The following is a 27,499-nucleotide window of genomic DNA, read 5'->3' on the forward strand; positions in this document are numbered from 1 at the left end:
GTATTTGCTATGACAGAGTGCTGTGGTATCATGTTAGCTTTACTGAACCGTGGAGGTTTTTTTTGTTTGCCCTGAATAAGTACTCTGTAATATGTGAATTATTTTAATAACTAAATACTGAATATGGATCTAGGTTCAAAATTAATAAATACCTGTTACTCAAAATCAAATCTACACATTTGCCTGATGAGTAATTCTGCTCTGTGAAACACACACCTACCTTCTGCAACTGCGTCTCCAACTTACTACACTCCTCTTTTTTCTGCTCGATGGCGATCTCCAGTGACTTGAGCTTTGAATCCTTCTTGAGGCCAGAGGATGCCAGGGATGAAGCATGTTCTTTTAAATCGATGAGACTGGACTGCAGGTAGACAGACAGTACAGACAGTTAGCATAGGTTCAAATCAGGAGGTCTTACAAAGTCATATAAAGGCCTACTGAAAGAAAGAGAAAATATAGAAATATAAAAGCACACCATGTGTACAATATGCAGCCATATGGACACAACCCATACACACTTTCAAAAAATCTCCTTGCTCCATGCAGACTCACTGACCTCTTTCTCTGTTAATTCTATCTGCAGGCTGTTGACCTTCTCCTTCAGATCCTTGTTGTCCTTCTTATAGGACTCCACTTCTTCAAGACGTTCTCTGTCTTCCCTTTCCCTTTGGTCCTTTAAACGCTCTATTATCCTCTCCTAACACACACACACACACACACACACACACACACACACACACACACACACACACACACACAGAACTTAGGAATGTTAAAGAGACAATTTAGGCTTATAGAAATTATTGGCTGAGTGTGAGCAACACGACACATTCATCAAGCAATTTAAGTGTATAAGTAAGCTTAAGAGCAGCTATCAAGTGGCACCTTTAAGTTGTAAGAAATGTCATGAACAAAAAGTTTTGCGAGTAGGAGTAAATGTGAAGGATTATTACTTTTATCTTTTTTTCATCTAGTAGCTCATGTTTTTCAGAAAGATTTATGCTCATTTTCAAAAGTGTCTGCACATTTAAAATTTAACTTATCCCATCTATGTTGTCTGAGAACATGTGAAAAAAGAAGTCATAATTTGAAAGGAATAAAGTAACAATATTTCAAGAAAAATTCCACCTGCCCTAAGAGTCTACTGTGCATTACGTTATTGCTCTGCTGATACTGTATGGTATCTCCTTCAGACCATCTGATAAACACAGAGCCCCGTTTGGGACAGGTCTGCTTCAAAGCTCTGTGTATTTGTGCATAAACACCACAAGAAGAGGGGATCAGCACTGGGGAGAGGGCATCTTTGGAGGCGAGCTGTAGGCTGCCCACCCAATCAGAAGCTAGAAACTGTACTGGTATTTTCTGTGCTATTTTTTCCATTGGCTGGACACATTTTCTTAACTTTTGATTGGGTGGACAAGACGCATGTTTGGATGGGCTGAGCCCACTTTTGCCCCTAGCTATCGCCGGCCTTGAGTGGGACAGACACCTACTGTATGCTCTCATTAAAATGACCTACCAAAGAGGAAACATGATTTAGTCATGCAGCGGCTGTTCACATCCCAACCGTGAACACTCATTGCATCCATTGTAATGCTATAGTGCTTTACCATACCTTCTCTGACAGAGCCTCCTCCAGGGTGGCCAGGGCAGTGTCTGTGTTACTGGAGTCGGTCTGCAGAGACTTAACCCTGTCCTTCAGGTTCCCAAGTTGCTTGTCCTTGTCCCGCAGCTGCTCCTGCAGGTTCTCAATCTGACACAGGCAGGGCGGTGGAGAGAAAAAAAGCAGAGAAGCATGATCCCACATCCAGAGCAGTATGTGTACAAGAGCAGTTGGTTTAAGAGCTGGACGTGAAGATTACAAGTCTTTGAAGATAAATACCCTCTACAGACAACATCATGTTCATAGTTTGAAATGTGCTGGCGCTTTACAACGAAGCATTTTCCATTTCAAGAAAAACATCAAAACTGGCAGACTTTAAAGAAGAGTTTAACAAGTAGAATAAAGAGTAGAACGGAATATAAAATCCAGCTGTGAGAAAGTAGGAATTGTGCATTAAGATGTGAATGTGTGCACTTATCTAATATACAGTATTATATGATTGACACAACAGAGAAACAAAACCAAATAATCACATGAGGAGAAAACAAAGATTTAGAAATCACAAGAGATGAAGGCAAGAGATAAAAGTGGATGGATCAGGGAGAGGAGGTGTGATAGAACAAGAGATGAGAGAAAAAAAACAAATGGAATGGGTGAGCAGGTCAGGGTGAGAGAGGGAGTAACACTGTGAGTATTTATAGCACATGCGCGCACACACACACACACACACACACACACACACACACACACACACACACACACACACACTCTCTAGAGCCAGTGAGGCAGAAATATCTTCTTGCTTGTCTTTCTATGGACACTTTCCCCCTGAGAGCAAAATACACTCTCTCACTCTTAATGGAGAGTAACCACTCTGCTTTGTATTTTCACAGAGTGACTGGTTTAGTCCAGGACACAAGAGTCTGACAAAACAACTCGCTCCACTCATCGCTCATTTTAAATTTCAAATTACATCTGGAGTACACCGACATAGACCTCCGCCTACTCACCATAGTTTGGTGTAACCAATAAATATTGCAACAATAACTCAAATTGTGCTAAGTAAATGGTTTGGACAATTTTTCTAACATTTTCCTCAGTTTGTATTCCCACCTTTTGACTTTAAAACTCCTTTCATCCCGTTCTACATCCTAAATGGGAAGGCTTTCTTCAACTCTGATTCTCACCTTCTTCTGCAGGACATTGATCTTCCTTTCTTTGACCTCCAGCATGTCCTTCATGTCCCTGATTTCTCCAGCGAGAGTGCCCTTCTCTTCCGTCAAGTCCTGCAGCTGTTTGGTTTTCTTGTTTAGGAAGGATTCTTTCTCCTCCAGTCGCAGACGTAGAGCATCCACCTGACACGTAACGCCAAAAACACACACTGTAGTGAGTCTATTTAAATAAAAGAATTGTACATAATGTGGACTTGACTGTAATTGAGGCTCAGGGCAAGCCTATTATTTGCTCAGTTAGAGTATGAAAATGCTCTTGAGACAGTGTATTGTTAGACTGATTTACTGTATGTGTACAAACAACTTAAGGGTTTTTTTCCGTATTACCTCTGTTTGCAGGATGGCAGCACGTTGCTCCTTGGCAGTGAGAGACTCTTTGAGCACCTCGATATGCTGTTTGCAGTCTGAGTTCTGGTTGTTGAGGGTCTCTAGTTTTGTCTGCAGAGCCAGCAGCTCTGACTCCTTCTTTGACAACTCCTGCTTCAGCTGGTCAATCTACGGACATGTGAAACACCCATTTGCACGAGCAATGTAATGTTTTACCATCACAGCACACGTGCATGTTTGTGTGTGTGTGTGTGTGTGTGTATGTGTGTGTGTGTGTGTGTGTGTGTGTGTGTGACAAAGAGTGGGAAACCTCTTTTTTACCAGTCAGTATTGCTTTTGCACTATTTTCATCAACGCATTCTTTCATTAAAAATTAATTTGGACCGACTCCCCTGCATTCATTATATATTATACATCATCTCCATTCATGATTGATGAAAAGAGGTCTAAAAATAGAATAACAAAACTGTGGCTGGTCTACGTCTCGTCGACTAATGTGAGTAGCGGTATGTAAACACAGAGTCCGAAGAGCCATACAACCCCCAGAGAGCGGCTGTACACCTTGCTACGATCACAGATTTCAGGTAGCTCTGCTGCTGTCTTGACAGTGTAGCTCTTACTACTAAAACACAAGTTATGATGTAATCATGGAGCGTTGACTGATAGAAACACTGACTGGTCTGAAAACTAAAGCAGGTGAAGTCGGTTTTATAAAACCAAATCTATTACTCTGACTGGGCAGGCGTAGACTTCACTCTTTGAACAGAATGTAAATCAAAATTGTCTGTTGGCAGGAGAATAATAAAGTAACCAGCTTTTATACGTAATTAAGGAAGAAAAGTTGATTATTTTATTATGCAACAGGATGCACTTGCTAATTTTGCCTTTTTGGTATTCTTGACACTGAGCTCTTGAAAAAAACAACCAGCGATAGTTGCCAACAGGACACTTTGCTGATGACACTAAATGCTAAAGCAGCTAAATTAAGAGACACATCGGCTTCATTTAGTATTCTCCTCTCTGCAGTGGTCTATCTGTACCCCAACTGACTCAATCGTGTTTGTTTTTTTCAGCCATATTTTCACAGGATCTATATTTCATGCATGGTGCAGACGGTATCTACCTTGTTCTTCATAAACTTAGAGTGGTTCTTATAGACCTCCATCTGTTTGATCTCCTCCTCTCTGTCCTCTGTGTTCAGTAAGCCGTTCGCCTTCAGCATTTGGATCTCATCCTCCAGATCCCGAATGTTGCGCTCCAGAGAGGCAATTTTGGTGTCCTGCACACAAACATGCAGAGGAGACACACCTCAAAACCCAGACTGGCATGTCCACAAGTTGCATGCTGCAAATAAACCTGAACCAAAGATGAGAGTCCAGAACAGACAGAAAAACTAAAAAATATATAGAAACTAAAAACAGTGGGAGTGAGAAAGAGATAAGGCGAGATAGAGAGAGACTGGCAGAAGCTCTTTCATGTAGCTGAGAGCAAGTGCAGTATCTGTCGGTGAAACCAGAAGCTTTCTACCCAGCTCCTTGCAGCTGCTCAGAGGATTAATCACCATTGGGAAATATTGAGCACACATCCAGCACGGAGAGATCAGCCAGAACCAGATAGAAACGTGCAGAGCGACAGGAAGAAAAGTCCTACAAGCTGTAGCGTTTGCTGTAGTTGCTCGCAGATCAATGCAGAATCCAGTCTCTGGACTGCGACTGGGAGTGCAGCTTTAGCTTCACAGCTTTTTAAATAAATAATACAACGTCTTTAACATTAGCCATGGTCCATCTCCCTCTCCAACAGAGCATCGCGCAACCTTGTTTCTTCCTGTCCTTCTCTCTTTTTGTGTCTCCTTCTTTCCTCCTAGTGGCTCTGAACTTATGAACTTGTGGCCGTTAGCAGGGTCAGTCACAGCCCGCTGCAGAGAAACATGGGAAATATATCGTAATGACGAATGACAGACTATCCACGAAGAAAGGATCTGAGGGGTTAATGCATGAGCACTGCACATGTACATGCACTTCGCCCTGCCGCTGCATATCACCTCTCCGTGTTACGAGGCGAACATAAATGAACTAACATCGCTGCAATAGATACAAGACACCGTACCTTCAAAGGAGGGAGATTTTATTCCATCCGTATGTAATCACTGGTACATCGACCTGGTCAGTAAATCTTGCTCTTAATTTCTTATTCCTTGCCTCTGTGTGTATATCTTTCTATCTATCTCCCTGCATACTGGCTTCTCGCTGTCATAAACAACCACACCTGTTTCCATGGTAGCAGCAGGCAGGCTATATACTGTGCACGGTCTCTGGTGAGTGAGGAGGAGAGGGCGGGAGGGATGTAGGGGAGTCGGAGAGGGAGGATTATTCGTGCTTCAGCATCAGCATCAACACAGCAGAGGGAGAGAGGAGAGGGGAGAGATGCAGGGTCTTCCTGCACAGCACAGGAGACGGAGGCGGGTCTTCCCTCGCTCTGTATGCAAATCAACAGGATCCCAGAGCACAGATGGAAGGCTGTGGCCTGCACAGTGCAGATCCAGCCGAGTGAAAGGGGCTGTGTCAGCTCAGCGATGATGTCATGATTTATTTTGAGGAAGTGATGTCAGGCCTCTGCAGTGAGGCTGGCAAAGTGTATGGCCATACAACACTTGTTGTACAATTCAGCAGCACAACAAGTATTGATCTGAATATTATATTTGTATGGTACATATTTGCATGTTGCAGCTGCATCGGTTTAAAAAAATGTAATATGGATGTAAAATGTAATTTCCTTAGCTGAAGGCTAAAGGCAACCACACTTGATGGTGATGGGTGGGGTCTCTAAAACTGCAGTCTTATCTTCTTAAATATTTTCAATGTAATATGAATGTTTGTCCCAATATTTAAATGGCCCTTAAATTTCCCCTGAAGCTTTAAAGTTACATAAAAAATGACATACATACATATTCTTTCGCTCATTGTTCCACTGTTATATTTTGAGTGAATTATTCAAATCCAAGATGCCATTTTAAGACTTGCACAACAAATTTTAAATATCTTGTGCATCATTTAATACACATTAGAAGTCTTCAAAACCTCTTGAGTGAAAATTTAAAACAAAGCTCTGCAGTTTTAACCACTCATCAGCTCATCTGCACAAAATTAAGCTTAAATGATGGTTCAAAGTCTGTGATGTTAAAGCGTTAACTATTAAAATTAAATATGCCATTGCTACTCATTAAACAAGAGTGATGCAGCTTGGCATGACTGGCTGCTGCACCTCTTCAGCGAGCCACAACAGCTGTGATGTTGAACAGTAATATTGATTGTTGTTGATGTTTACACAACTGCTTTGTGAGCAGTGTGTCTGTGTGTGAGTGAGAGATAGAGAGATGTGTCAGTGTGTTTACTATTGACTCAGCTGATGATCATCACAATAACAACAATAGATTCAGAACAGTAGAACACACACCAGGGCCTCGGTTTAGACATGCAACTGTATACATAATACAAGGCCTGTTAGTGTCAGTGACACAAACACATAAAAACACATCTGTCTTTTAACATCTAGTTTTAGACAGATTGTCCATGATTAGCTTGTTTGTTTGCATACAGTTAGAGGAACCTTCCTATCAAAAATGGTAGCTGGATAAAACTAATTAAATACATATGAATTACTCCATGAAGTGTTATTTTGAAGACAAATTATTTAAAGAATACTTTTCTAATGGTGACTGCTGCTGTAGTATATTGTAAGTCAGGTTCTTACTTTCATTTCTATGATGGTCTGCAGGGCCTTGGTTTTGCTTGGATCCTGATGAAGCTGATTTCTTCTGTGCAGTTCCTTTGAGAAAAGATAGAACATTATGTGGCACCTGTACAGCAGAATCTCATGTAATCTCTTCTGAAAGCAGGAGTGTATGACTAAAATAGACTGGGGAAAACCCCCCACACAAAATGCATTTAACACATGTAAAATGTTCAATGCAACTGATGGGCTCTGCAGTTTTCTGTTCATACATTACATAATCGATATGATACAATATGAGCCACAGAACAGAGCATATTATGAGAGACTCAGCACTGCCCTCTAGTGACGACAAACTAAAAAAAAACTACATTTTCAGTGTTGTACAGTAAATCCCATATATTTTTATCAACACAACCCTTGTCATAGAGTACCTCTCGCAGATGGATGTTCTCCTTCTCCTTTTGATCCAGAATGACTTCCAGGTGTCCAAGCTGGGCCTCTGCCTCAGCAATGCGCCTGGCTCTCTCCTGCTCCTCCTCCTCAGACACCCTGCCCGGCCCCGGGGGCAGCCCTTTACTCTGCAGCATTTCCAGCAGCTTCTTAATGGACTCATCCCTGGCGCCGAGTGTCTGTTTCTGGGTCTCGATCCTCAGCTCCATCTCCTCAAGGGTCTTTCTCAGCAAGAAGAGCTCCTTGGCCTGCCTGTCGTGTTCGGCCTGCAGCCGACGGAAGTTCTCCTCCGTCAGCTCGATAGTGGTGAAGTGGTCCGAAGCGGAGCGGTTGCCACCCTCCTGCTGCAGCAGGTGGTTTAGGTCTCGCTGTGTTCGCAGCTCATCTTGCAGAGCCTGGATGGTCATCTGGAGATGCTGAAAGAGAGACTCAACAATTACTGAAATTAATTTTAGGAATAAACACAATGCAAAGTTTTTCATGACAACACTCCACATTAGGGAAACCACATGTAAACACACTTCTTGTAAACAAATGATATTGTCAAAAGGCTTATTTGAAGAAAAGTATGAGAGAGGAATGAGTTTTTTTTCTTTATTCTGGAACAAGAATCAAATTTACTTTTTTAAATATACTAAGACTTGAAATAAATCACAGCTGTCACACCTATTCATTTATTAGTGTAAGCTGCTCTGTTTTTAGACATGTGAGCAGAATTAACGAGGGATGTTTACTAACTGTTAATTAGGGCTGAGTATCGTCAATGGTTTTCCGAATCGATTCCGATTCACATGGTTCCGATTTGATTTTATTCCTGATTCAATTTTATTTTTAATTTGATATCATTTAGGTTAGTAACATTTTAGTTACAATACAAATTTAGCTTGGATATGAAAGAGATTCTACAATTGTACAAGGTTGCCTCTAACCTGCTGCATTCCTAAAAGTATCAATGTTTACATTAATAACCCCCAGAGCAGTTACATTAATGTTCTTATTTAACATGAAAACACAGTAAAGTATAGCCCTACAGACTCTACAGTCAGTGTGTATTTCATTCAGATATCTTGAGGTGACAGAGGGACCACTTTGAAATGGCCATGCCAGTTTTTCCCTCCCCAAAATGTAGCCTTACTTTGGAGGGTTATTTAACCCCCTTTCCAAGCTAGCATGGCATATTTGGTACCAATGGATTCCTTAGGTCTTCTAGTTTCATATGATACAGAGATCAATTCTTGGATTTTATGAATCGATTTTGGATCAGTCAAATGAAAATCGATTTAAATCGTAAAATCGATTTTTTAAACCAAGCCCTATTGTTAACGTGCGGAAGACCACCCTGATGCTTCCCTGCAGTGCAGCAGAGGTCTTTGCTCTCTAACAGTCAGCCTGAGAGGCCTGAATACAAATGTGTGTTTCACACCTCCAGGTGGCAACACGTAATGAAAACGGGTCTGTGAGCTAATTGAGCATCATGTAGAAAAAGACTGTATGAGTATGATTATTATTATTTTCATTATTATGAAAGAACCTACAGTATCCATACAGAGACGGCACATTAATGTGTTGAATAAACGCATGCTTGTTTGTGAATTTGTGTGTCCAGAATAAAAAAATGAATAAAACCATTCTCTATTAAGCCTGTTATATTTCTTTATATGCAGGGGTGTTGGTTTGGAGTTTAGGGAAACAATGTTCGGGCCGGGTTTCTGTCACAGATTGACTCAGGCTTGATCCTGCCTGTTGACATTTTCTTCCAGCAGATATCTCCAGAGAGAAATCAATCAAATGTCCAGAAAATGGCCCAATCAGGATTTAGAGGAGAGGACACAGATTCTTACACTGTAATCAAATCCACTTCACAGGCAGTCTGGGGCTGTACGGTTTGTGGTACTATAAGGGGATGGAGCACCAGACACGTTTGAATTGACACAACTGAACAAACTAATCACTCTTTTATAGCTTCAGTGTTTATAGAGGAAAATATGAGGGTCCACAGGGAAAGGAGACAGGGTGAACTGCCGGAAATAATTCCCTTCCTTTCGGAGGTTCACAGGAGAGGAGGTTGTAATGGTGCAAAGGGATTGCCAGGTGTCTGAAAATACACGCCACACTGAAGGTGACTCTATGTTGTGCACTCAACACGTGGTGCAAACATAGGGACAAACCTTGGTTCTCCTGGCATCCAGCAGCTGCAGAGCATGGGCAGAATGAACAGAAAAACAAACGTATGGTAAAAACAGAGCGTCAGAGCATGATGCAACCGAAATGGATGATCAACACAAACCAGCCAGAGATTGAAAATGAGATATCCAGCAGTCTGTCCAGCTGTCTTTTTTATCAGCCTTCAGCCCTCGGTCAGAACATAATATTCACAAAGTACCTGCAGAAAAAATATTACTTGTTGAAATTACCTTTCTGGAAAGAGATGAAGACCAATCAACCAGTATGATCTTACATTTACATATCTTTGATGTATTAGATGGATCTAATATTGTTATTGATTATTAGTAGAAGCATTTTAATAGTTTGGTTGGGTTTTATCTGTCATAAAAAACCTTCACATAACACATGTTCAAATATTCATGGTAGTAATGCCGTCAATAGTAGTGCAGTAGTGACAAGATAATGATGAGGTATTAGTGTTTAAATTAATTTATTGAGGAGCTGAAACATTAATCAATCGATGAGTTGATCAAAAGTAAAGTAATTGGCCACTAAATGAATAATATATTTTTTAAAGGAAAAAAAACTGAAATATATTTTGGTTTTGGATTGTTGATCTGACAAAAACAAGACATTTAAAGATGTCACTGTGGGCTTTGGAAAATTATGATAGCAATTTTCTGACGATAACAGAACAAATAATTAATCCAGAAAACAATTGGCAGATTAATCCATGATTAAAATAGTCATTAGTTGCTGCCCTGATTTATTGACACTATTAACACAGCAGGATAGAAAAAGCTGTACATTAATCTTAAAAACATAATTAAAGGACAAATACCAAAGTACAAAACTAAATCTGTTTTTCATTGCTCTAACATATCTTGTTGGCTCACTTCCTCATTACAGAACAGACAGGATACTGTCAGCATGTGCTCTTCCAACCATCTGGGGGCAGTGTTTGTGTTAGCAGAAGCAGCTGAAAATGATTTCTGTTGACTGCTGCCATCTTCAACAGTTTCGGTCACACTCCCTTGTGAGTCAGTGCCATTTGGTCCGGCAAGAGAAACCTCTAACACATCATACCAATATCAATATCATTTATAATGGAACAGATCTGTAGACTGTCCAACCCTTAAAACTAAATATTTATTTTTTACTGACAAGCATGTTTTAATACAACAGTTATCTTCCTCATACACGTGGAATAAGAAATAAATACATTAGAATGTGCTACTAAAGAAAATGCTTAAAATACCTCTTCTTAACCATAAATAAATACATCCAATGTTACTGTAATCAGATTTTACCAAAATCAAAATGAGAATTGACTGGTTTCTTAATGAGTTATGACCACGTAAGGCAAGGCAATTTATTTATATAGCACAATGCAGACACAAATGCAATTCAAAATGCTTTACACAAGCATAAAAATACAAAGCAAATAAAACAGAAAATCCAACAATCATATAAAATAGAGATTAAGTCCATGCAAATATTGACATGCTGCTAACCTGCTAACTAAATCTATTTAATATGAGGCAATATTCAGACTGTTAAATTAAAACCTTTTTCTCTCTCCTTATAACGTCTCTCTCTAATCTCACCTGACACTGCTCCCTCTCCCTGTCTCATCAGTACTCCCTCTCTCTGCCCTGATCAATAATCTTGGAACTAAACATGCAGGAGGCAGCCCAGTGATCCATTTGCATAATTGCACTGTGGGTTAAAATGACTGTATTGCAGTTCCCCCGACATCTAGCAGAGCTGTACTGGATCCTGTGAGTCAGTCATGACTCAGCGGATATTGTCGTTGTGGTCATCCTGCCTCAAGAGAAGGCTTCTCTTTCACTTGCATATCTGGAAAATGAGCTTCCAGAGGTTTCACAGAGTCGAGGGGAGATGTTGAGCTATAGTGCTTCCCTCTCTAACTGACACCTGGGGCAGCCAGGGGTAACAGGCCGTCATAAATCCTTTTGTGCAGAAACACAAAATCCTTCCAAGAGCTCTCTCAAAATGCCAAAACCTCACGTGGGTAAAACTGTAAATTGGCGAGTATCTACAGATATTATAGCGGCAAAAATCAAATCATCTAGTTACTACAATTGATCCTGAGGGGAACATGAATGTATATAACAAATTACATGAGAATCCTTCCAATAGTTGTTGTCTCTTAAAACCATAAATGTCAATCTCATGGTGGAGCTAGAGGAAAAGTCTGGGGACCACCGAAGTCATTAGGAGACATCGTCCTAGCACCGTCAATGTCTTAACAAAATGCTGTGGCAATCTATCACAGATATGTTGGAATAATGTACTGTATTTCATAGAATAAGTGAAAATGTTGACCTGCAAGAGGAAAAGTCAGGGGATCGTGACCAAAGTCACAGGGAATCCTCTGGGTACTGTGAATGCCCCAGAAGATAGCAATCCATTTATTGCAATCCATCCAATAGCATCAAATATCTCACTAAAAAACAAAATTTCAACCTATGGCAGTGCTAGAGGGAAAGTCAAGGGATCCCCAAAGTCAGTAGACTTCATCCTCTGGGGACCAAGAATATCTTGACTAAATGTCCTTGCAATTCATCTAGTAGTTGTTGAGATATTTTAGTCTGGACCAAAGTGGTGGACTAACCAACCACACGACATCCCTAGGCTACTCTGTACATACTGTAGATTGATACTCAGCTGGAGACATTCAAGTCTTTTACCAGGTGGCATAGGCACGAACAGCTATATGTGCTGTATACTGTGTGTGTGTGTGTGTGTGTGTGTGTGTGTGTGTGTGTGTGTGTGTGTGTTAAGAGAGAGTGGGTGTTTGTATCTGACACATGGACAGCTCCAAAGCGCTGAGTCAGAGCAGGCTCTCTGTGTTGTATGTCGTGATGGCTGACAATATACAATTACACCCACAGCCATACATCTGTTAGGCTCTGGCTAGTCTCGCTTTGCCAGACCATCCACACGCTCCGGAGCGGAGGAGGGTCTGGCTACTTCACACAGCATTCTGCGATGGGAGAAAAACGTGCTCTGGTTTATTGGCATTTTTTTAAACCAATCACAATAGTCATGGGTGGCAATAAGCTCAAAATGGCCTATGTTCTATGAATCACAGTTTGTGATTTAATACTATGTATTACATCTTTCACTTCACACTGTTGCAAAATACTCAATGATACACAGCCTCTAGATAATGATGTGAAGTGAAGCTGTATAATTCCACAGTGATTTTGCATGAGAACCAGACAGACAGCCTAACAGTGAAGGCAATCAATAAACCATTCAAATAGATATAAAGGCTGACTTTCATCAACAGCAATGTCAACAAAATAACGCCTTTCAAATTACAAAACCATTCTTATGTAAGGGTTGATTCAAAATAATGTTTGGGGTAAACACCCTTTGGTTCAAGCATTATAATTTCCTATTTAAGTCCATGAAATCACATCACAGTGGGCATCCCAAAGTGGGAAAGTCACTTAGTGCTCCAGACCATGCGGAGCAGAGGAACAAGGACAATGATCCTTAATGAGTTGCTAAATACATTTATGTGGAGTTTAATACTGCAAACATCAGCCAACATACAGAATACACAGATACACATTAGCCATCAGTAACAAGTATACTCTTTTCTATGTATACTATAACACTTTTCCTTGTCTAGTTCTGCCTGGAAAAATGTGATATGTTGTGCTTACACTCCCCATGCAGACATACACATACACACAAACACACACACATTTACATAATAGGCATTGCCTTTCTTTTTAACAATCTGGTCTTTTAGAATCATGTTTTGTACGGTGGTGTCAATTTCTTTATTATTTATTGTATTGTCTGAGTATGGTACCTATCTATCTATCTATCTATCTATCTATCTATCTATCTATCTATCTATCTATCTATCTATCTATCTATCTATCTATCTATCTCCATCATTTCTTTCACTCCATCATCCCTGCATATCTTGTCTACTTGTTATAAATCTTAGGGTGCTTTCACATCTGAGCTGCATGGTCTGTTTTAACAGATTTGTTTGGGGTGGTGTAAAAGCTCATGCGAACTCCGTTTCCAGCGTGTGACATTTGTTCACAATGTTTGATGCTTGACAAAGTGCAGTGTGAATGCTAACCAAACCAAATGAAAAATGCAACAATGTTGCAACTTCACCCCTGAATTGCACCGAATCTACCAATCTATCTGTTTGAACCCCCCCCCCCCCCTCCCTCTTGACTAATTAATTAATTATTTTTGCCTATAACATGTCAGAGAGCAGCGAAAACGTTCTTTGACACATCGACATGTGAACATGAGGAGCAGGACAGGAACAGGGGATCAAACTGCCAACCCTGCAATTAATGGATGGGGCTGAGTGGACTACCTCCTGAGCCACAGCCATTTCTTAAAAGCAGTACAATTTCAGTGCAAAAAAGTGGAATTCATGTGTTGTCCAATTCTTCTTTCCTGGTTTAAAGAAGAATATATCTTTATTATTGGATTCTCACTTTACATGTTACAGTACGATGGACATTTTTGCACTGCTCTGATTTAATCTAAAACTGTGTTGTTCTGGAAAAAAAGACACCAGCAGACTGTAACACGTCGTATTCCCTTTGCTTTGTTCTTCCATTCTCCACTCATATCTTAATGAGGTTGCTAGAGGAAGTATCCATGAGCTCTTTTGACTTTTCACATAATACTTCCTGTGTCCACTTGCGCTCACCATGTCATGACATCGCCAAAAACGTCAATTTCTTTGCTCATCATGTATATGTGACTGCTGCAAAAATTGTTTACCACCAACTGAGCAGAGCTAAATAGGAACTCAACATAATGTGTGGGGTGCACACCTGCTGCATCACAGTGAATATAAATGATATGTCCAAATGATAATTGTGACTATACAGTATCTCTCCCACACAAAATACAGACTGGCGGTGATGACGAATCCTCTGCACACACATTACCAGCTGGCACAAAGGGAAGAAACCTCTACAAATGCAAACATCCCTATCCAAACCACAGACTGTATGGCACACACATACACAAGTAATGTATGTGCACATGCTAGGGATCGACCGATACTGGGGGTTTTTTCAGGGCCGATACCAATTATTAATATTAGTTAATGAAACCGATTACCGATATGCATTTACAGTGAAAATGAAAATCTTTAAGTCAAAATTAAGATTTTGGAATGTTACAAACTCCAACACAACATTTTGTTTAAATGCTTTAAGCAATTATTTAATAAATGAGAAACTTTCAACATAATACACAGTCAGATAATGTTGTGGGCGGGACATTAAGTCAGACTCAGTGATGAATGAAACCGAAGCAGAGGGACAGACAGAGCTGTGGAGGAGCCAAAGTAGCGCACTTTTTAATAAATTAACTTTATCGGTTATCAGGCAAATAAAACGCTGATACAGATAATCTTCAAACTGCCAAAAACTGGCCAATAATCAGCCAGGGCCGATGATCGGTCTATCACTAGCACATGCATCCACATTTAGTCACAATATGCACCAAATAGACCCAAACCCTTACAATTTACTGAGACACGGTGACATGTAACAATAAAAAGAATTTTAAAAACCATGTCATGTCTGAGGCAAAGTATCCATGCACAGAGTTGTGTGATATGGGAGGCTCAGCCTCCATTTTGGGGATTGCGTGGATGAAGGCTGACTGGGTGGCTGAGCAGCAGTGGTCATGACTGCTGCTCAGCCACGACCAGATATGGTCCACTCTAGCTCACACATTTGCCTCCAGCAGCTCTTGTCAAGCTTCAGCACGACAAAACATTCTGCTGAATTAAATTCAAATGGATCAACGTTACAACAGCCTGAGCCAGTTGCATGGTAGATTAAAAATGCGCCTCACAAAACAGTCCTGGGCTAATCATCGCCTGTAGTCATGACCATCTACTGTCTTGAATCAAGCTCTGCAGGCAACGGTTGGTATTTCACTCACAGTTGAGTCTGTGCTTTACAAAACAAATCAAGGACAAACTAATGCCTGAATGGTTTTCCTCTTTTCCTAAGATGTGGTGAAAAGAAGCACATATTCCCAGATCTTATTTTTCACAAAATAAATAATGCACAGCATTTGCTCAAGCTAACAGAGGCCTAGGGCACCTGTATGCAATTGTTAAGGGTGATACAAGACAAATGTAATGATTGGCCTGAAATTACTCTATTATTAATGAGGCAATTTGCTCCTCAGTCAGTCTTTCAAACCACCCCACCGTAAGTATACACTTACGTAAGGATGCCTCACAGCCCAGAATTCAAGATAGAAAAGACCAATTATAGTAATAAGGCACATCTGCCTTTTATTAGACGACATACTTCATTAATGAACCCAACCAGTAGGGATATAAATATCATTCAGTGTAGAGTCAGAGCGAACACTGATGGACAAGGCTGAGGATTTAAAAAAAGAGTCTTCTCTTTGTATCGAGCACAAAGGCATGAAAGCCCACACTATACGGCTTTTATAATCTGCCGGACACATTCAGCTCCTACAGTGTATGAAGCCAAGCTAAAAATACATACAAGGATTCACGTTGAGTATTTAATCGCACTGAACATAAGGAATAAGTAAAATGATAAATGGCTTGGGCCTTGTCAGTGACAGTGCTGGTTTAGCTTGAACAGGCATATTCTCCTCCCAAACACTGTCCACATACATTTTTCACGAATCATAAAGATATAAAAGAATCAAAGGACCTCTGGCTCCCCTCTAGGGATCACTAGCAGGTGAAACTGTGAGGCAGAGAGCTCAACATCCTTTCCTTTTAGCAGCATGGCATTGCTTCAGGAGTAAGCTGGCCAACTGCAGCCTCTTTAATCTCCAGTCAAATCAGGTAAGCCACAAACGAATACAAAACAAAATACAATGTGTATCCAGACAAATGCAGAGAAGGAGACATGCACAAGGACAGACAGGTCTCACAAAGGGTCACACTAACGGTCTGCTGTGACCTTGAAGGGTGGAGTGACAGTGTTGAGTAATGAGTGGCCTACTGGCTGCTCAGTGTCTGACAGCATCATTCAACCAGACAGACAGAAATGCAGACAGACTGGCACAAAGACCACAACCAGCTGGCAAAACTTAGCCTTTACGTTGCACAAGGCATTGCAGAATCAGCTGCATCATTCCACAGAACTGCTTCAAAAAGCAAAACGCTGTAGAGCTCAATCTAGCCAGTCCAGCAGTACGCTGACATATTACACAATCTACCTCAGTGTGACACGCTATATCTTTGAACATTGATATGTTACCATATTGAATGTGAAAGCAGTAAGTGATGATTGGCTGTTTTTATATCTACATTATTATAAATATTTAATATTATATATAATCTAATAATAATATTCAAAATAAGAGCTGCAAATTGAAGATTGTCTACATTTGGTGAGCAAAAAACAGACTGTAGTTTATTGGAAGACAGCTAAGGCCAGATAAACAGAGGTAGACAGTGAGGGATGATCAAAGTCAGAGTAAGTAAATAAAAGATCATGGAAATGGGATGATATGGAGAGTAAGAAGTATCCTTGACATTTGTCTCTGGAACTTGTGCCTACACTTGTCAGTAACTGATTTAATTGGGCCATGACTACACCCCCACATTGAAGCAAAAAACCTTTTGACATTTTACACTCGGATAATAACCTTTGAAAATAAACTAAAATTAATGTATTTTTTATTGCATACAGAAGTTACAATTCACCTGTTGTTGTAGTGTCATTGTGCTTTTCACATAATCATTAAACAACTGAATGAGAGCAGGTTTTCATCATCAGCCGTATTTCCTGTGGCTCAAGTCATCTCTCTGACATTGATTCTGTACTGGAGCACTATGGGAGGAGAGTGCGTGTGAAATATTTATGTGTGCAAAGAACTCTTTCCAGAAAGGTTTCCACAAGTACTGAAAAACATGACTGACTGCAATAACTCTATTGAACTCTTGGACTGAGCATGGCAGTGGTCTATTGCAGATAAGGGAATGGTGAAAGCAGAGACACACAGATCAAAGAAGACAATGGAAAGACAGCAAACTAGCAAAGTGAAATTCACTGCAGTAATGACTGGATTATGACAGCTGAACGGGCTTGTCTCACCTGATTCTCCTCATGAGTGACTCTCATCTGCTCTTTAAGGATTGATGTGCGAGCTGCCTCTTCTTTCCTCATTATCCTCTCCTTTTTCAGCTCAGGACTCCAGAAGCTCTTGATGCTGTTTGTGGAAGATCCCAACTTGCTGTCCTTCAAGTCAAGCTCCCGGCGCAGCAGCTCATTCTCCCTCTGCATATCCCTGAGCTGGACCTGCATCTCCAGCAGCTCCCCCCCACTGCCCCGCACTGCCTGCCTCAGCAGTGCGGAGGGCACACCCTGGTGGTGGTGGTGGTGGTGCAGCATGGAGAGGGAGCCCAGATCACTGTAAGACAGAAGGTCACCATGGGGCAGCCCCACTGAAGCAATATTGGGACTGCTGCCCATGGCTGTGACGCGGCCCCCATACATGGCCCGGTTGGTGGCGCGACCCAGAGTCATAGTGCTTTTTGGGTAGGTGGCAGTGGAGCCCACGCCTTCGTGGTCACTCAGGTACATGGGTCCGGAAGTAGCATAGGCAGCGTTGAGTGACTGGATGTTCTCCATGGAGAGCGTCTTCCCCCCCGCACCACCCCCGCCCCCGCTGTTGGCCCTCCGATGGCCCAGTCTGGGGGACCTTGGCAGGCGCGGGGACCGTGCGGGGCTGCTCTCTATATGGCCTACAGCTCTGGCACTGCCGTACATGTCCTGTGAATCAGCGGCGTAGCCACCAGAGGGTCCTTAACGGGAGCGTGCTGAAATGAGACTGCTCTGACCCTTTGTACCGCACATGGGTGACTTATTTCATGCCCTAATGGGTGGAGCACATCAAAATCAGATCTGAGGAAACAGGAGAGAAGCACCTGTTAGATGACTCACAACGTGTCAGATGAAAGGCACAGACATACCACAGACACTTTAAATAAATCCACAAGGTATTACAGGGTAAAACAAACAGATTTGTCCTGCAAGATGATACAGTTATAGAAATAAATAGTTATGTTAGCTCTACAACTGGATCAGTCCACATCAGCAGCAAACTGCCACATTTTATTTGGCTCCTATTTCCAATGGCCCACAGGAAGTTCCCAACATCATCCTGGATTTCCCACTGGCCAACATTTATCTACATCCCATTAATACTTTACAGTCAGGAAAAACTTTGTGATTTACAACAACACAGTATGCCTACATCAGCTATGTATATGCTTTATAATAATAAACTAATTAAAACACAGAATACAATATTATATCTTATATCACATTTGTCTGTTCTGATATCATCTATATCAGAGCAAATAATGACACCTATGAAATAATGACAAAATGAGATGTTAACCAAAATGTTTATTTTAGTGGTTCTAAGTTTCTAAAGATTCTATTTATCCAGTAATACCATAAAGTCCAAATTAGCGGTTTATGTGAGTAAGAGCTGTGCAATTAATCAAACTTTAAATCGTGATTATGATTTTGGCTCCTAAATTTTTTTTGCACATTAGGTTTTGCAAGTAAACTCTTATTTTGTCTTACGTTCTGAATGTAATAAAGTATGAAGGAACATTTCACAGTTCAGGGTGTTTTCACTGTTGATTTGTTTTAACTGTTTCACTGTTTTTAACTTCAATAAATGCAACATCTTTCCAAAAGTCAATGAATAATCACGTTAAATAATCGTGATTTCAATATTGCCAGAATAATCGTGATTATGATTTATTCCATATTGTGATGTTTGTCTCTTTGGCTCCCTAATTGATCAGTGATCACAAGATTTGGATACAGGGTTTATTACTGTAATACGTGTTAGAAACCGAACCAAAGCTACAAAGAGCACCCAAGTACAGAGACATACACCACTGTTTTGCACCAAACAATACAACCAATACAATGTCCCCAACTCAATGCAATAAAAATAAATAAGAAAAGAGAGCTAACATAATCAGGCCCATGGCATATGACAAAGTAATCATCTGCTGCATTGTATTGTCTCATAAAAACATCAAAATTACAAATTAAAACTGACAAGGGATTTCCAATGATTTTATAACCACTGATGTTATGCAATTCACAATACGCTATACAGATTTTCTAGCCACAATTTTAATAAAAATACCATAAATCAAAAGGATTTTAAATACTGCAGAGCTGGCTAACGAGGAGAAAAGGATATAGGAGGCTTAATTTTTAATGTTGTAATAATGGTTCTGCCATTTCATGCCACCTCAAGCTTCAAAATAGAACAAGATATATCACAGTCTAATTATAATATATTTAAGCTTGAGGTTACACATAATGGCAGTGTCATTATTACATTATGGTAGATAACGTTTTGCGTAAATACAGAGCCGTTTAACAACAAATGTTGAAGACAAAGTGCTGACAGAGATCGTTAATGTCACAGGCTGTCTGGTGATGAATAATATTGGACCGTCTGTGAGACAAAAAAATTAGACCCTTCGATCAAAGTGAACTACGGTACTTTCACTCTTCTGGTGACACTTGCTGCTCATACCCAGTTGCCATGGTGACTATGCCTGGGCTAACGGAGATAAAGCACCTCAGTCGTCTGACATAAGTCTCCAAACATTGTGGCCAAATGGTAATGGTGTGTGTTGCAGCAGTGCCAAGGTGACATGGCAGTATGCTTCATGGGAGCTTTTTTTTCCAACAATCCCAGGTTTTTTACTCCATGCATATTCTTTCATATTTCTTTTGAGAGACAGGTGAAATGACAAATCCTGGCACAGAGAACCATGTGTCAACAGGTCTCGTCGGTGTATGAAATCCAGGGAGATTTTGGATGACAGGAACCCTTAATTGCACTCACCGAAGCATCACCCGTGTGGAAACACGTGGCCAGGGGGCAATCACTGCAGCCTGACAGAGGAGGTCAGACAGGACACTGTCATCTCTGTTAGTAATATTAAGTAAAAGGTGTTTGGGTGGATGGGAACATACTAATATAAAAAGGAAGAACAAATGAACCAGAATCAGTTTAAAGGCTTGGACAGAGCATGTGTAAAGCATTTTGCATTCATAGCCTGTAAAACAACTCTTTTTATTTCTATTTCCCTCTGAAAGACAAATTCAATTCAAATTTTTGATATGCAGACATATGCAACAACAAACACTGTAGCTCTTATCTACAGTGGTCAGCCTGCTACAGCAGGTCTGTGAAGTCTGGTCGGTAAATGTTTTAGGAGTAAAAACCAGAATTCAGCAATGGGAAAACAGACAAAACAACAACATCTTGCAATATATTATAATTGACCTGCTGTAAATCTATTCAGTTGAGGCTTGTAATGTTTGTTTTTTGGGGAAACTGTGTGGATGATTCAACTCATTTTTTGAGACCTTACATCCTGTGAAGCATCTTTCAGTCAGTGTTTGATATGATCTATTTGTAATGACTGTCTTTAATGAAGCTTTTCTATGTTCATATGTTGTCATCATTTTTTTTGAGTTTCTTCATGTCGTCAGTGTTGTTCCAGTGATTCATGCAGTGTTTCTCTGGCTTGTTTGTACCTCTTTCAGTTGCCTAATCTTGCCTTAAAAACGTATATGTACAAATTGTGTTTGTCAGCCCTCTTATTAAAGTTGACATGTTTCAGTAAGTATTCAACTTCAGCTATGATTCACTTTTGTAGCTGTCTTTGTAATTGGGAATTACAGGAAAACTATGTAATGTCATGAGGGGAAAAGTTTCAAAAATGATGCCAACTGTGCCGTGCTGCATGGGCCAGTGGTCTGGGATGTGTGCCATGTGATTGCAACTTCCACGATTTGATTCCCCATCTCTGTTGCATGTCTTCCCCCTCACTCCTCATGTTTCCTGCAATCTTCACTGCAGCTATTCAATAAAAGGCACATATGCCAGAAATATCTCCTTTAAAAAATCATGACATATGCCAAACAGAGGAAAACACTGCTTGTCACCTCAGACTTCCACCTCAAAAATAAACACACTGAACCTGACAGACTCAACCAAAACCAAACATCTTCACTTATCCTAACTGCTCCTTGCTTGCCTTTTATGTTGTACAGTAAGATGTTTAAATTGTTCTGTCCACCCGGCTGCATAAACTTAAACTTTAATGAAATGGGAGTGGCAGTCACACATTTTACAGAATCATAGCCCGGAGCTTTGAAGTAATTGGTATGGGAATACTGAATAGGTTTGATCAATGAAGTTAAAGTCTAGAGTGTTGGGCTACAACATTTTTCTGTATTAATCAATTAATATTTTAGTCCATGAAATGCCAGAATATAGCAAAAATGCCCAAGGTGACATATTTAAATGCTGTTTTTTCTCTCTCTAGCAGTCAGATTCCCAAAGATATTCAATTTACAATGATATAAAACAGAGAGAAAAAACTGGAAATCCTCTCATTTTAGAAGCTGAAATCAATACATTTTTGGTGTTTTTGTTTGATTAATTACAATTACGTATTTTTTTTGTCGATTGACTAATCAACACTAGTAGCCTACAGGTCAAATACTGAATAGATTGTCTCCAATGAAAAACATTACTCTGATTCTTTTATTCTTCTAACCCTGTTCTAACCCCACACACACACACACACACACACACACACACACACACAGGGACAAAGCACATTTCTCAGTATGCCAGACAACGGAGGGAAATGACCAGTGCAATATAAAAAAAAAGAGTATCATATTATTGCAGAAACAGAAACAGCACAGTTAACTTTACAATAGAAGATGTCACGTTACCCGAAAACCTGTCAGCAAATGCCAATAGGCCTCTGAAGAAATAATCACTGGCAATTCAGAGGGCAGTGGTGCGTTAACAGCAGGGAGGGCAGATGTATTGACACAAAGATTTCACCACAGGCAATGCTGAGTGTATCTGTGGGATCAGGGAGACACTTTTTCTATATGGCGATCATGACATTTTGAAAGCCAGCATGCAAGCATTTTGTTCCAAGCCTACTCTAACAAAACTGCATAAGATTAGGCCTACTAGTTTAAACAACTGTGAGTACATACTTTTGAGGTCAGAGCGCATGTCTATGGCGGACAAGGCCATTTCCTATAAATAGCCTTTACAATGGGTCGATAATAAAGACATTCCATGTGAAGTCCCAGTGCGGTGCAATGCTTAACATGCAGCCTCCTCATCACGTATTCTACTACAGTATTAACGCCCGCGTGCTTCCCACTGACTTCAATGGCTGGTTGATTGGATGCGAAAATAGCCTATATATGTGCGACTCCAAATGGCCTGTTCGGAAATCATGTGAAACGTCCTCGACAGATGTTTATCTTAATTAGGCCTACACATTAAGGCTTCTGTTATTAATTAAAATTATAATGTCTACTGATGTGTACGCTGAATTAGCCTACATTTAATGCAGCATAGGAAGCACGACCGAGCAATTGACAGCTCATTGGGCCTTTACATTTTCGATGGCTCCGACGTGGTGTGTGTCGAGCACCTGACTAGGCTACACCAAGGAAATATTAGTCTAACCCGGGGTAGGAAAGCAGATTGAAACCTTTATTTTGAAATATGGCGCTGGTCGTTTCAACACGGCTTTAAAAATGCAAATTTTTGATATCAAGTGAGCACTGACTGGCTGTGTCCATGCAATCAACGAAAACCGGAATGTTTTTTTTCAACGCACATAGCCGGTGCTTTTTCCGCCAAATCGCTCAGAAAACGGCCCAAAAAACGAGAGGATACACGTGTCACTAGGGCCTACTTCTATAACGACACGCGGAACACTGGGTGTAAAATAAAAAGGCAAATGTAGCCTACCTTGATCGATGTTAATTCCTTTTCTTCACCGCTTTAGACGGCATCGTGTCGCCTCCATTCACCCGAGCAGCCTCTCTCAGCATCCTGCCCTGTCATTGGGCAGCGGACACGCTCTCTCTCCTCCTCTACACACCAGGGAGCAGCATCACCACTACTGCAAGTGGCAGCTGGCAGGATGGGATGGGCGGATGAGATGAATTTCACATAATCTTGGTGTGCTGAATGGTAATCATTGGCCGCGTCCACTCACATTAGTCGAAGATATTTGAAAACATTATGTTACTTACAGTGCATTTTAGGGTAGGTGGGCCTAATTCAAAATTAGATGTGTGGATCAGTAGTCAAACCTGTGAGCCAACAGTTTTTGTCAGGGGTATTTTTGCCCTCAAGTTTGACTTTCAGGCAGCCCTTCCTCTCATGCAGTGTACCCATAGAAATAAAAAAAAAAAGATCTGTGTACCACTTTTATTAAACCATTCTGATTTAATGCTGTAGGTGAAATACGGTTGGGTAATACCAAGAGATGGGACTGTAGCAGGGGCGGGGCTAGAAGGGGGGCACGGGGGCGGGGGGGGGTGGGGGGTGTGCACGCTGTCACTTAGCTTCCATGATGACTATCCAAAATTCTGATACTGTGAAACCAGCACTTGAATTGTTTTTTAAACAAGTGGCAGACTGAGCCTATAGAAAATGTGTATTGTATTGTATACAATTTGTTAAAAATAAAAACAAGTGAAATTAATAATGAAAGCGTTTTATTTACCAGAATTACATTGTGCTGTTCTATCCTAACCAATATTCACATTTCTAAGCAGATTTTCAATGCTGTACTCTGATAAAACACAATTACCCCAACACATGGAGAGTTAAATGTGGAGCTATAGCCAGATGCTTAGCATAGCTTAGTATACAGACTAGATACAGTGAGAAACAGCTAGCCTGACACTGTACAAAGGTCCAATCCACCTATCAGCACCTCTAAACTGTTATCGTGTTATATCTCATTTGTTAAATCCGTACAATAATAATTGTGGTTTTAAGGGCGTTTATGTGACAAACTACTTCTTGGCCCTGCGCTGTAACTTCCTGGAGCTCAGCTGATTGCCTGGCAACCTCACTTTGAGGACAATCCAGCTGGTTGTTTTATATTCACAGTACAGACATGAGAGTGGTATTAATCTTCTCATCTAACTCTCGGCAAGAAAGCAAATAAGCATATTTTCCAAAATGCCAAACTATTCCATCTGGTTTGAAGTGTAAGCAATAGAGAATAGTTGTTTTAAATCAATAGTTGGAAGAATGATACAACCAGTAAAGCAGTGAGGTATTGGGGTGTCTACTATAACACAATAAACTGGCTGTGTCAGTATTCAGACTGCCAACATTATAAATCAGATTTGCCTGCGGGTAAACCACAGATCCAGGGAGCAGCTCTAACAGAGGAACTTCTGTTGCAGCATGAATCAATCTAAACTCATGACATCAGACAGTAACTTCACCATGAGGTGTGTACGTCCTTCAGAAGTGTTTGAACAGACAGCCCCAAAACTTAAACAATGCCCCCTGGCTCCTGTCTTCCTCCTGCTCTCGACTGCCTTCAGGCCTCCTGGAATTATGGGGGCTTTCTCCCATTTTGCATTGTAAACACTGACACTAAGTGTGCTTGACAGGGCCCAAAGGAGAGGCATCAGCATTTCTGTGTCCTAAACACAAACACAGAGACACACACAGTCTCTCAGTCTCCCTCTTTCTTTCTCTCTCATGCACACATATAAGGTTATATGAACAGGAAAGGGGTAGGCATGGGTACAGTAAGAAGCCCTTTGTGCTCCAGTTGATTGACTACCTCCTTCCTCTATGTTCTACTTATAAACCTATTTCTTACTTATTTCCAATATGAGATCCCACTATAGGCAGAATGTGAGTGGTGGTTGGTTAGGTTTGCTTGTCCATCGCAGGGCATTAGAGGCCATGTTGAGACTTAGTTTCTTCTTCCGCTCACAATTTGACCTGCAATATGTTCCTGTTTACCTGAGCAGCCATATGGTCAATGCTGAAATGCTGCCAGAAATTTCCATTTTCTGTGTTTTCCAATTTGTCTCCATTTTTTAAATCAGAAATTAAATGTAAACACACATACATATCGTGTATGTGTACATTTTCCATGTCCCGCACCACTTTGTTTTCAGCCTGCATGGGTTTGACGACAATAACAACTAATATGACTGCTTAACAAATTATGTACACAAATAAAAACATCTGAAAATATTTAACAATTTAAAAATCCAATGTTTAATGTGATAAGTAAGAGTTTTATTGTCACTTGTCATGACAGTGGTGTTGTCAGCAGTCATCCAGTCTATATCGACGGCGTTTCATTTCCGGAATTGTTCAGGTGCCGCCAAAAATCCCACCGGATGTCCCTCATTTCGGGCGTGTGGACTAGCCAGACCCTTCTCTGCAGCGGTGTGGAGGGTCTGGCAATGCGAGACTAGCAGTCACCTGCCCCTCCATCTCTTAAGCAATATTGATTTATAATTAATGAATATATTAACAGACAATGAAGAAGACAAGTGATGTGCCATGTAATCTGTGTGCGAATGATGAAATGTTTGAAAATGTACTGGGGTTTCAATTCAATTCAATTTTATTTATAGTGTCAAATCACAACAGGAGTTATCTCAGACACTTTACAGATAGAGTAGGTCTAGACCACATAATTTACAAAGACTCAACAATTCCCTCCAAGAGCAAGCATTTGGTAAGACAGTGGTGAGGAAAAACTTCCTTTTTACTGTCAGAAACCCCGGACAGATGCTGACTCTTGGTGGGTGGTCATCTACCGCTGCCGGTTGGGACACAGAGACACTGATACAGATATACAGATATGGAGATATATGATTCATAATAATTATAGCAGTTGGTATGATGAACAATAGCAACTATAGTACCAATAAACATAATAGAACAATGACTAGAAATAATAGTAGTAGCAGTGCAGGGCGTAGCATGGTGTCGAGCAGGGCCATGGCAGTAGCTGCAAACACGATTTAGGTGCCACCCCAATCCAAGGAAAACTATGAGGCGAGAAAACATAGAACTCTGGGGGAATAAGCTCCCCAGAGCTAAGTTAGTAACAAGCATTACTGGGATATGAATGCACCCAGATGGAAAGAGAGAGGAGAGGGGAACTCAGTTTCAAAGGAAATTCCCAGGCAGAAAAACCTGAGCTGAGGGTTGGTAGAGGTTTGGGTGTAGCACCAGGATGCGTCACTAGGTGGTTCCTTAATGAGACAGTCACAGTTATGTGTAAGGGCTGCACACGTGGAATAAACGAGCGCCTCCTATTTTAGTTTAGACTGTTGGGAAATTTGAGGGTTATGTCGCCTTGGTATACCCATGTCCAGACCTCTAAATAAATAACCTTTTTTAAGTTTTGGGGGACTTTTACTTTTAATTACACAATTTCACAGTTTGACATAATGTGCTATTTTACATTTCCCACACAGTTTATCAGGTTATACTCTGACTAGGTACATAGCTTACCCTATACGGCTCAATTTCCCGTTTGTATATGATTGCCCAATTTCACAGCGTTGTGCTGCTTTCATGTTTGGTATAATCCTCTTAGAAAGATGCTTGAGATACTGAATGTTCTTGTAAAGTACCATCATGGATGTATAATGAAAACTGGGTACCATCCCCTCCGAATAACACACCGGAAGAAAAAGGGCGTCTTCTCTGACAAGCTAGCAGTTTTTTTTTTCTAGAGCCACTAGGTATGGTTTATAACAATATCCCACGGCTGGTGGGCACAGAGGTGTTTAAAGGTGCCATAGGTGGGGTGGCCTCTAGCTCACCCAGTAAGACCGTTTGCCCCATGTTGGCTGAGTCCTGCAGTGGCCTGGACCTGCGGCCCTTTGCTGCGTGTCATCCCCCATCTCTCTTCCCTTTTCATGTCTATCCACTGTCATTATAATAAAGGGGAAAGGTCAAAAAAAAAGGTGCACCTTTAATCTCAGATTTTTCTCCCAAATTTGTGCTGTAGAAGATAATCCATGTTCATGGTTAACTGAAGTCACATTTTCAACTTCTGCCAACTACA

The 27,499-nt window shown here is 40.7% G+C and overlaps 1 protein-coding gene across 8 annotated transcripts in view; it reads right to left on the minus strand.

The window, feature by feature from the left end:
• Positions 1-23,609, minus strand: part of erc2 (ELKS/RAB6-interacting/CAST family member 2) — a 35,735-nt gene extending 12,126 nt beyond the window's left edge. For 6 of the 8 annotated variants that reach the window (XM_031287484.2, XM_036002027.1, XM_031287482.2 and 3 more), the window contains exons 1-11: positions 23,395-23,609; positions 17,643-18,452; positions 9,513-9,536; positions 7,326-7,760; positions 6,913-6,987; positions 4,286-4,441; positions 3,163-3,330; positions 2,791-2,958; positions 1,616-1,753; positions 557-697; positions 221-361 (exon numbers count right to left, since the gene is read on the minus strand). In XM_031287484.2, coding sequence (XP_031143344.1) covers positions 221-361; positions 557-697; positions 1,616-1,753; positions 2,791-2,958; positions 3,163-3,330; positions 4,286-4,441; positions 6,913-6,987; positions 7,326-7,760; positions 9,513-9,536; positions 17,643-18,317 — 2,121 coding nt within the window. In that variant the 5' untranslated portion in view covers positions 18,318-18,452; positions 23,395-23,609. The remainder of the gene's footprint in view (positions 1-220; positions 362-556; positions 698-1,615; positions 1,754-2,790; positions 2,959-3,162; positions 3,331-4,285; positions 4,442-6,912; positions 6,988-7,325; positions 7,761-9,512; positions 9,537-17,642; positions 18,453-23,394) is intronic. The other 2 variants (XM_036002028.1, XM_036002026.1) reach the window with 2 other exon arrangements.
• Positions 23,610-27,499: the final 3,890 nt, after the last annotated feature.

This window comes from Sander lucioperca, chromosome 6 (assembly GCF_008315115.2).
Source record: "Sander lucioperca isolate FBNREF2018 chromosome 6, SLUC_FBN_1.2, whole genome shotgun sequence".
Taxonomy (NCBI): domain Eukaryota; kingdom Metazoa; phylum Chordata; class Actinopteri; order Perciformes; family Percidae; genus Sander; species Sander lucioperca.